The sequence below is a fragment of the Euprymna scolopes genome, chromosome 3, assembly GCF_053919585.1.
Source record: "Euprymna scolopes isolate OS-2025 chromosome 3, ASM5391958v1, whole genome shotgun sequence".
NCBI lineage: Eukaryota > Metazoa > Mollusca > Cephalopoda > Sepiida > Sepiolidae > Euprymna > Euprymna scolopes.
In genome coordinates, this window is record NC_136484.1 from 1,537,574 (window position 1) to 1,550,043 (window position 12,470).

Sequence of the window (12,470 nt, forward strand, 5' to 3'; positions counted from 1 at the left end):
TGCTTGAGTTCTTGTTGGTTGAATGACGACACATCTTTTTTGAGACAAAAAAGGTCTATTTAAGTCGGGTTTCGCCACGGTTTGCTTGGTCTGTGATAGTTAATAGATTTTCTTGTTTGTGGCGCGTTTGCTCAAATGACAGAGTACTTACCTGGCATGCAAGAGATTCGGGGTTTGAATCCCTAGTTCGGATGTGTCTAACTGATGAGCCCAGGTGAAACCTTAGTCTTTGACTTCCAGTTTGTTGGCTTCCATGGCTATTATGAGCTATGAAGTTGCTTTACTGGTGAAATAATCATATCATCATATCTCACGCTCTTAAACATGTATATGTTTGTGTGTGTGTTATATTGTACGTCTATAAGAATTTGCAAACATGTCTTAAAAATTGGAAACATATAGTGATAACTTTTAACATTTTAAGGTGAAATCTTTATGCGTATCAAGAATCTTTATTTGAATAAAAACATCGAGGAAATCGTAAATTTATATTTACAAAAATGAGAAGAATTTTGAGTGATGTTAATTAGAAACCATTTTCAGTTGGAACATCCGAGTACGATGAAAACGTCATTCATTTTCTTATTTCATTCCACGTATAATTATTTCGTTTTTTTTTGTTTGTTTTTTTACTGAATGAATGAAATTATCTTTTGGTGTCAAGTCAATCATCAACCTTGAATGATTTGCTGAACCTAAAATTGTAAAAATGGCCTTAAAAAAACAAGTTTCGTATTGCCAATCGTTGTTATGGAATATGTTCATCGACTTCGTTCACATGAACCATTGCATGTGAAAGTTTTTTTTTTTAATGAAGTTTTATGTGCCATGACATTTGACAAAAGAAACAGTTCGAAACCAAAAGAAGCAAAAACAGATAAAGAAAAAAATATATAAAGAAAAAAAATGGAGTGTATTCGAACTGTACAATTTTTTATCAATAACTATAAGAAGAGGAGCAGGGGGAGAAGGAAGAGTAGGTATTCAAATGGTTTTCTCTGTCTTTCATGACCAATAAATCTAAGTTAGTGTATAGAACTTTAAGAAGAAGGTCTTGTATGAAGAATATTTGACACAATTGTTATTTTTGTTTGAAAAGTTTATCCATCATACGTTTTTATTTGCTTATTTTCCATTTTCTTTGGCTACAGATACAATAACTTGAATGATCTCTTCAAATCTTCGAATGATTTACATCAAAATTGTTTTCTTTTTAAAGATGACGGCGACATGATTCACTGAACATCATTCTTGATCATCGGATGATAAGCATAACGTGGCGGACCAGGACTACTAGTGTGGCTCATATATGTCTCATATAAATGTGAAGTTCGTTCTTGGGAATCTAGAAAATAAATGGAATCAACATGAGAATAAAGAATAAATGGATCATTATTGATATTCATTAATTTATAAAATATTTCGATAAAAATGTATAGACAACAATGATGCCCTATTACGAGGAGTTTGAATCTCATTAGGTTTGCTTTTATGAAGGAGTTCATCATTTGTCAAGGCCCAAAAGCCACTCGAGAAAGGGTTCATCATTTATCAAGGCCCAAAAGCCACTCCTTACTAGAAATATTATATATACAATATATTATGCATATATTATATATTATACACACATACATGTAGATACGAGTGAATATATATATATGAGTGAATATATATATATATATATATACGAGTGAATATATATATATATATATATATATATATATATATATATATATATATATATATATATATACCTTCTTATATTATTATATCTTCTATGTACTAGTCTATAAAGTTTTTGGAAATTTTGATGAATTTTCAGTATGAAAATTTTTATTTACGGATTCATGAAACAGCTGAAAAACTAAAAAAAAATTCGATGACTCCCAAGTAACAATTTTCAAATTTTGACCCGTTAGCTGTTCTATGTTCTGGATGAAAACCAATTAAAATGTTTTCCACATGTCTAAATACACTATACACCAATTCTTAAATCGGTAGTTCAAGCATTCGTTGAGTATATAGGTTGAGAAGTGTCCTCACACACATTTTCACTAATATATATATACATTACAGTTTAAAAGTGTATATTTAAATAGATATTTTGCTCAATTCAGATCAATGTCATAAAATAACCTACAAAATGGATAGAAGGTATTTAAATTAAATTGGGCAGTAAAGTAAAGTCAGATCTTGACAAATAGTTAACGTATTCTTACATGTAAAGAGTGTTGTTTTGAGAAAATTTATTTGAATGCAGATTCCTGATATTCATAAATGACCTCCCTCATAAAATTGTTTCGGAGATGGGTATATTTGCCGATGACACCACTCTATAACAGATATGAGGGGAAAACAAATGAACACATATCCAAGAAAATGGCAGAAACACAAGAGGATGACCTCCAATCCGTAGTGGAATGGGGACAAAAATTGATGGTCACATTCAATGCTGCTAAGACTAAGCTTATTTCCTTCAATAACTACAGGAAACCTTCTCTACCACCAATAGCAATGGCCAAGAACACATTGCCTGAAAGTACTTCTTTTAAACTCCCCGGCCTAACGTTTACAGGGAATATGAACTGGAATAGATACATTGAGAGCATTGCCAAGGCTGCTGCAAGGAAGGTTGGCTCCCTCTACCGTGCTAGAAAACTACTTACGCATGACAGTATACTATAATACTATAAGGCCACCATTCGCCCATGTATGGAGTACTGTTGTCACATCTGGGCTGGTGCATCTGCTGCTTGTCTCTCGCTCCTGGACAGGGTTCAAAAGAGAGTCGCCAACCTGATAGGTCCTGAACTGTCATCTACGCTTCAGCCTCCGTCCCATCGACGAGGTGTTGCAACCCTCTGCCTGTTCTACAAATACTTTAATGGTGAATTCTCTGACGAACTGCAAACACTTGTACCTCCCCGACGTAACTACCCCCGACAAACCCGACAAGCTACTAAGTCTCATTCCTTTACAGTAGAGATCCCTAGGTGCAAGAAAGCCTTTTACTCCAATAGTTTCTTCCCCCAGAACTGCGGGTCTTTGGAACTCCCTTCCGGGATTCTGCTTTCCCAACTGCACTGATATGCAGAAGTTCAAGTGTAATGTTAACACAAACGTCTTTCTACTCATCTCCCTTCATAATGACCCCGCTAATTAAGTCCCTGATAGTAGCCCCCTGCTTCAAAATGGCACTGTGCCTTGTTTGGGGTGAAAATTGAATTTTAAAAAAATCGCTCTATGCATCCGACTCAACCATTGGCAATACATAAACCTGGAACATGTGAATTTCACAGAATCTGTCAGGAGACCCTCAGACGATTGTTTGATTTTGACGACTTAGTCCTAGAGTCCGTTTATTTTTCGCAGGTGTCTCAACATCAATAACACAAAAAATTACGCTTGCCATTGGAACAGATCCGATTCAAAATGGCTGATTTTTTTTATATACAAACAATATATTTTTATATAGAGATTTATTAAAATAATAAATAATTTAAAAAAAGTAACTTATTTCAACACTGTTTTACAGCAAATCTGATAATAAGATCTATAGTTCTCACACTTTTTTTATACATTTGAATCGGAGTTCAAAATAGCCAAAATCTTGTGTAGTTTGAGTATGTATTGTCTGAACTCCAGGTCAAATTTCCAAGAAAACTGAGAACTAACTGTCTTGGAACGTTCATTATTTATGAGTCTAAAATCTGCTTCAAATTGGTATGACTGCAGTCTTATTGTAATATTATGTGTGAAGAAATATTGGGTTATAAATTAACACACAATCTACAAAACCAAGAATAAGCCTCATTGCCATGATGCTAAGGTGTCTCTCGAATGACATCATTAACGCAGCGTTCATTAGATTCAGATTCCGCCTGGAAATCGTGGTAAAGTTTCGGGGCGTAAGATGTCTTCGGCAAAAATTTATCTAAATGACGCGCTATTAATTTTTTGTATGCATGAATTATTTGCCAAGATATGAAGTTATTTATTTTATTTCCAAAAAAGCGTAAAATTTACATTGAACATTTCAAACTTTTGTATTTACTAGTTTAAAAAAAAATACAGGATAATATCTTTCTCACAATATTTCGTAGAAATAATCACCTTGGAATTTTTTTTCGGCAGCTTCTGCATAGCTTCTTTCACGTTCAAGTTCCTGATTATGACAATCTGGAAGTGATGAGAAAAATAAATTAATATCTTTTTTGTTTATCAAAATGCATAATTATTTCTTACAACAGATTGTGTTTTTTTATTATGTTTTCAAAATTCATACAATTTTTCTATTTTCCATTTTCCCAAATGAAGTTAACTGCATAGTTTTAAAAGACTTTGCACAGATTTTGTTGTTACTTTTAGATAGTGATTTTTAATTATGACGAAAAATATGTAATAAATTCCAAAACAGTGCCAATTCTGTTATTAAGAATAACTCGTTTCACAGTACGCCGGGTAAATCTAATCGGCTTAAGGAAACCTTTCCAAAACTATAAGTAGTAGCGGTATGAACAGCAACACGAACAGATTCACACACGAAAATCGTAAACTTTATTAACAATTACAAAGTAAGGCAATAAAAAGAAATCAGCATAGAGTTTTCGCTTAAATAGAAAGATCTTTCCAACGTTTTAAAATCTGAAAAAATCCAGGTATTAAAGCGGTAGTTTTTATATGGTATCTGATTTCAAACAATTGTCAGACGCTATAGACTCTTCCACCTTAACATCTCCCTAACTAAATAATTAGCTCCACTTTTGATCTGATGGCAAATTTCTGTCTAATAAGACAATGGCATTGGGCATCCACTGCTGCAATGTTCCATCTGCTGACATACACAGGCAAATGATAGATATGAGGAAAAACAAAAATACACAAATATATAAACAGGCAGAGAAAAGATAAGGAAAATCAAGGACAGACAAAAGACGGATGATTAACAGAGAAAGAAAGGCAGATTACCAAAAGAAAAGCAAAATCTGTTTTCGTTGGAATAAAAACGCAATTTGTGTACAAAAGTTAGACAAAAAAAAACCTTCTTTTCTTGTATCTTTTCTTTGTTTTCATGCGGCGAATACAACTAGCGAAGACGTTTTTTTTTTCTATCCCGAGTCACGCCCACGTTGCACGTGCGATGCAACAAGTGCATTAATTAACCTGCATTATCAACTGTGAATGCTTGCAGACGGACGACCCGTTTCTTGCAGACATGCACACACAAAACAATCAAAAACAAAAGTTTTGCTCAATTATTAGGGCCCCCCTTTCGGCGTTGCAAACAAACATCCGATGGAAAGGCAAGCCAATAGGGGTTGAGCCAGCGCAAATACAGGAGTTGCTGCAAAGGTGGTGCAGTGGTTCACCATCCATCGGGACTAAAAACCAGATAGTTTACTCCCTTAGGCAACCACAAACCAGTGAAGCTATTTAACCATAGCTGGTGAACATCTTTTAAATATTTCCAATTTTGCCGAAAATAACAGAGATCCTCATTGTAGTTATGGTTGTATCAAAATGAAATCGAAATCCTTAATTCCGTGAAAAATATTTCCAGTTTGATCACATTTTAGTTACATTATTCTGACAACTCTACAACTTTTCACATTTTCCGCATGAAGGGGTTACACTCATTTTTGGATGAAGCCATATGTAAGTATTTATTGTGCTTACCGTTTGCATTGATCATATTGTCAGCTGGAGGTGTTGACATGTGTTCACCTGCAATAATTTTGTTGCCACCTCTTTGTTCAATTATTTCCATTTGGTCTTGGATTTTCCTGCGAGCTTTCTTTTCTTTTTTCAGTCGTTTCTGAAGCATTACTGAAAGCACAACATTTAAGAGATTCAAATTTAATAAGAAAATTGAAAACCTTTAATCAAAGAAAAACACATGTGGAGATAAAAATCAAATCCAAATTATTATAATGTCATTTGATTGCATTTCCTTAAAAATCTAAATTATTATATTGTCATTTGATTGCATTTCCTTAAAAATCTAAATTATTATATTGTCATTTGATTGCATTTCCTTAAAAATCTAAATTATTATATTGTCATTTGATTGCATTTCCTTAAAAATCTAAATTGTTATATTGTCATTTGATTGCATTTCCTTAAAAAAAAAATTATTATATTGTCATTTGATTGCATTTCCTTAAAAATCTAAATTATTATATTGTCATTTGATTGCATTTCCTTAAAAATCTAAATTGTTATATTGTCATTTGATTGCATTTCCTTAAAAATCTAAATTATTATATTGTCATTTGATTGCATTTCCTTAAAAATCTAAATTGTTATATTGTCATTTGATTGCATTTCCTTAAAAATCTAAATTGTTATATTGTCATTTGATTGCATTTCCTTAAAAATCTAAATTATTATATTGTCATTTGATTGCATTTCCTTAAAAATCTAAATTATTATATTGTCATTTGATTGCATTTCCTTAAAAATCTAAATTATTATATTGTCATTTGATTGCATTTCCTTAAAAATCTAAATTATTATATTGTCATTTGATTGCATTTCCTTAAAAATCTAAATTGTTATATTGTCATTTGATTGCATTTCCTTAAAAATCTAAATTATTATATTGTCATTTGATTGCATTTCCTTAAAAATCTAAATTATTATATTGTCATTTGATTGCATTTCCTTAAAAATCTAAATTGTTATATTGTCATTTGATTGCATTTCCTTAAAAATCTAAATTATTATATTGTCATTTTATTGCATTTCCTTAAAAATCTAAATTATTATATTGTCATTTAATTGCATTTCCTTAAAAATCTAAATTGTTATATTGTCATTTGATTGCATTTCCTTAAAAATCTAAATTATTATATTGTCATTTGATTGCATTTCCTTAAAAATCTAAATTATTATATTGTCATTTGATTGCATTTCCTTAAAAACCTAAATTATTATATTGTCATTTTATTGCATTTCCTTAAAAATCTAAATTATTATATTGTCATTTGATTGCATTTCCTTAAAAATCTAAATTGTTATATTGTCATTTGATTGCATTTCCTTAAAAATCTAAATTATTATATTGTCATTTGATTGCATTTCCTTAAAAATCTAAATTGTTATATTGTCATTTGATTGCATTTCCTTAAAAATCTAAATTATTATATTGTCATTTGATTGCATTTCCTTAAAAATCTAAATTGTTATATTGTCATTTGATTGCATTTCCTTAAAAATCTAAATTATTATATTGTCATTTTATTGCATTTCCTTAAAAATCTAAATTATTATATTGTCATTTGATTGCATTTCCTTAAAAATCGAAATTATTATATTGTCATTTGATTGCATTTCCTTAAAAATCTAAATTATTATATCGTCATTTGATTGCATTCCTTAAAAATCTAAATTATTATATTGTCATTTTATTGCATTTCCTTAAAAATCTAAATTATTATATTGTCATTTGATTGCATTTCCTTAAAAATCTAAATTGTTATATTGTCATTTGATTGCATTTCCTTAAAAATCTAAATTATTATATTGTCATTTGATTGCATTTCCTTAAAAATCTAAATTGTTATATTGTCATTTGATTGCATTTCCTTAAAAAATCTAAATTATTATATTGTTATTTGATTGCATTTCCTTAAAAATCAAAATTATTATATTGTCATTTTATTGCATTTCCTTAAAATCTAAATTATTATATTGTCATTTGATTGCATTTCCTTAAAAATCTAAATTGTTATATTGTCATTTGATTGCATTTCCTTAAAAATCCAAATTATTATATTGTCATTTGATTGCATTTCCTTAAAAATCTAAATTGTTATATTGTCATTTGATTGCATTTCCTTAAAAATCTAAATTGTTATATTGTCATTTGATTGCATTTCCTTAAAAATCTAAATTATTATATTGTCATTTGATTGCATTTCCTTAAAAATCTAAATTGTTATATTGTCATTTGATTGCATTTCCTTAAAAATCTAAATTATTATATTGTCATTTGATTGCATTTCCTTAAAAATCTAAATTATTATATTGTTATTTGATTGCATTTCCTTAAAAATAAAAATTATTATATTGTCATTTGATTGCATTTCCTTAAAAATCTAAATTATTATATTGTCATTTTATTGCATTTCCTTAAAAATCTAAATTGTTATATTGTCATTTGATTGCATTTCCTTAAAAATCTAAATTATTATATCGTCATTTGATTGCATTTCCTTAAAAATCTAAATTATTATATTGTTATTTGATTGCATTTCCTTAAAAAATCTAAATTATTATATTGTCATTTGATTGCATTTCCTTAAAAATCTAAATTGTTATATTATCATTTGATTGCATTTCCTTAAAAATCTAAATTATTATATCGTCATTGGATTGCATTTCCTTAAAAATAAAAATTATTATATTGTCATTTGATTGCATTTCCTTAAAAATCTAAATTATTATATTGTCATTTGATTGCATTTCCTTAAAAATCTAAATTGTTATATTGTCATTTGATTGCATTTCCTTAAAAATCTAAATTGTTATATCGTCATTTGATTGCATTTCCTTAAAAATAAAAATTATTATATTGTCATTTGATTGCATTTCCTTAAAAATAAAAATTATTATATTGTCGTTTGATTGCATTTCCTTAAAAATCTAAATTATTATATTGTCATTTGATTGCATTTCCTTAAAAATCTAAATTGTTATATCGTCATTTGATTGCATTTCCTTAAAAATCTAAATTGTTATATTGTCATTTGATTGCATTCCTTAAAAATCTAAATTATTATATTGTCATTTGATTGCATTTCCTTAAAAATCTAAATTGTTATATTGTCATTTGATTGCATTTCCTTAAAAATCTAAATTATTATATTGTCATTTGATTGCATTTCCTTAAAAATCTAAATTGTTATATTGTCATTTGATTGCATTTCCTTAAAAATCTAAATTATTATATTGTTATTTGATTGCATTTCCTTAAAAATCTAAATTGTTATATTGTCATTTGATTGCATTCCTTAAAAATCTAAATTATTTTATTGTCATTTGATTGCATTTCCTTAAAAATCTAAATTGTTATATTGTCATTTGATTGCATTTCCTTAAAAATCTAAATTATTATATTGTCATTTGATTGCATTTCCTTAAAAATCTAAATTGTTATATTGTCATTTGATTGCATTTCCTTAAAAATCTAAATTGTTATATTGTTATTTGATTGCATTTCCTTAAAAATCTAAATTGTTATATTGTCATTTGATTGCATTCCTAAAAATCTAAATTATTATATTGTCATTTGATTGCATTTCCTTAAAAATCTAAATTGTTATATTGTCATTTGATTGCATTTCCTTAAAAATCTAAATTATTATATCGTCATTTGATTGCATTTCCTTAAAAATCTAAATTATTATATTGTCATTTGATTGCATTTCCTTAAAAATCTAAATTATTATATTGTTATTTGATTGCATTTCCTTAAAAATCTAAATTGTTATATTGTCATTTGATTGCATTCCTTAAAAATCTAAATTATTATATTGTCATTTGATTGCATTTCCTTAAAAATCTAAATTATTATATCGTCATTTGATTGCATTTCCTTAAAAATCTAAATTATTATATCGTCATTTGATTGCATTTCCTTAAAAATCTAAATTATTATATCGTCATTTGATTGCATTTCCTTAAAAATCTAAATTATTATATCGTCATTTGATTGCATTTCCTTAAAAATCTAAATTATTATATTGTCATTTGATTGCATTCCTGTAAAATCTAAATTATTATATTGTCATTTGATTGCATTTCCTTAAAAATCTAAATTATTATATTGTCATTTGATTGCATTTCCTTAAAAATCTAAATTATTATATCGTCATTTGATTGCATTTCCTTAAAAATCTAAATTATTATATCGTCATTTGATTGCATTTCCTTAAAAATCTAAATTATTATATCGTCATTTGATTGCATTTCCTTAAAAATCTAAATTATTATATCGTCATTTGATTGCATTTCCTTAAAAATCTAAATTATTATATTGTCATTTGATTGCATTCCTTAAAAATCTAAATTATTATATTGTCATTTGATTGCATTTCCTTAAAAATCTAAATTGTTATATTGTCATTTGATTGCATTTCCTTAAAAATCTAAATTATTATATCGTCATTTGATTGCATTTCCTTAAAAATCTAAATTATTATATTGTCATTTGATTGCATTTCCTTAAAAATCTAAATTATTATATTGTCGTTTGATTGCATTTCCTTAAAAATCTAAATTATTATATCGTCATTTGATTGCATTTCCTTAAAAATCTAAATTGTTATATTGTCATTTGATTGCATTCCTTAAAAATCTAAATTATTATATTGTTATTTGATTGCATTTCCTTAAAAATCTAAATTATTATATTGTTATTTGATTGCATTTCCTTAAAAAATCTAAATTATTATATTGTTATTTGATTGCATTTCCTTAAAAAATCTAAATTATTATATTGTTATTTGATTGCATTTCCTTAAAAATCAAAATTATTATATTGTCATTTTATTGCATTTCCTTAAAAATATAAATTATTATATTGTTATTTGATTGCATTTCCTTAAAAATCTAAATTATTATATTGTCATTTGATTGCATTTCCTTAAAAATCTAAATTGTTATATTGTCATTTGATTGCATTTCCTTAAAAATCTAAATTATTATATTGTTATTTGATTGCATTTCCTTAAAAATCTAAATTATTATATTGTCATTTGATTGCATTTCCTTAAAAAATCTAAATTATTATATTGTTACTTGATTGCATTTCCTTAAAAATAAAAATTATTATATTGTCATTTAATTGCATTTCCTTAAAAATCTAAATTATTATATTATCATTTGATTGCATTTCCTTAAAAATCTAAATTATTATATTGTCATTTGATTGCATTTCCTTAAAAATCTAAATTATTATATTGTCGTTTGATTGCATTTCCTTAAAAATCTAAATTATTACATCGTCATTTGATTGCATTTCCTTAAAAATCTAAATTGTTATATTGTCATTTGATTGCATTTCCTTAAAAATCTAAATTATTATATTGTCATTTGATTGCATTTCCTTAAAAATCTAAATTATTATATCGTCATTTGATTGCATTTCCTTAAAAATCTAAATTATTATATCGTCATTTGATTGCATTTCCTTAAAAATCTAAATTATTATATTGTCATTTGATTGCATTTCCTTAAAAATCTAAATTGTTATATTGTCATTTGATTGCATTTCCTTAAAAATCTAAATTATTATATTGTTATTTGATTGCATTTCCTTAAAAAATCTAAATTATTATATTGTTATTTGATTGCATTTCCTTAAAAAATCTAAATTATTATATTGTTATTTGATTGCATTTCCTTAAAAATCAAAATTATTATATTGTCATTTTATTGCATTTCCTTAAAAATATAAATTATTATATTGTTATTTGAGTGCATTTCCTTAAAAATCTAAATTATTATATTGTCATTTGATTGCATTTCCTTAAAAATCTAAATTATTATATTGTCATTTGATTGCATTTCCTTAAAAATCTAAATTATTATATCGTCATTTGATTGCATTTCCTTAAAAATCTAAATTATTATATCGTCATTTGATTGCATTTCCTTAAAAATCTAAATTATTATATCGTCATTTGATTGCATTTCCTTAAAAATCTAAATTATTATATCGTCATTTGATTGCATTTCCTTAAAAATCTAAATTATTATATTGTCATTTGATTGCATTCCTTAAAAATCTAAATTATTTTATTGTCATTTGATTGCATTTCCTTAAAAATCTAAATTGTTATATTGTCATTTGATTGCATTTCCTTAAAAATCTAAATTATTATATCGTCATTTGATTGCATTTCCTTAAAAATCTAAATTATTATATTGTCATTTGATTGCATTTCCTTAAAAATCTAAATTATTATATTGTCGTTTGATTGCATTTCCTTAAAAATCTAAATTATTATATCGTCATTTGATTGCATTTCCTTAAAAATCTAAATTGTTATATTGTCATTTGATTGCATTCCTTAAAAATCTAAATTATTATATTGTTATTTGATTGCATTTCCTTAAAAATCTAAATTATTATATTGTTATTTGATTGCATTTCCTTAAAAAATCTAAATTATTATATTGTTATTTGATTGCATTTCCTTAAAAAATCTAAATTATTATATTGTTATTTGATTGCATTTCCTTAAAAATCAAAATTATTATATTGTCATTTTATTGCATTTCCTTAAAAATATAAATTATTATATTGTTATTTGATTGCATTTCCTTAAAAATCTAAATTATTATATTGTCATTTGATTGCATTTCCTTAAAAATCTAAATTGTTATATTGTCATTTGATTGCATTTCCTTAAAAATCTAAATTATTATATTGTTATTTGATTGCATTTCCTTAAAAATCTAAA

The 12,470-nt window shown here is 26.4% G+C and overlaps 1 protein-coding gene across 4 annotated transcripts in view; it reads right to left on the reverse strand.

Moving 5' to 3' along the window:
• Positions 1-432: 432 nt before the first annotated feature.
• The window catches only part of LOC145252775 (uncharacterized), a 297,793-nt gene continuing 285,755 nt past the window's right edge, over positions 433-12,470 (reverse strand). For all 4 annotated transcript variants that reach the window (XM_080112722.1, XM_080112706.1, XM_080112712.1 and 1 more), the window contains 3 exons: positions 5,677-5,826; positions 4,114-4,179; positions 433-1,345 (listed from right to left, as the gene is read on the reverse strand). In XM_080112722.1, coding sequence (XP_079968848.1) covers positions 1,236-1,345; positions 4,114-4,179; positions 5,677-5,826 — 326 coding nt within the window. In that variant the 3' untranslated portion in view covers positions 433-1,235. The remainder of the gene's footprint in view (positions 1,346-4,113; positions 4,180-5,676; positions 5,827-12,470) is intronic.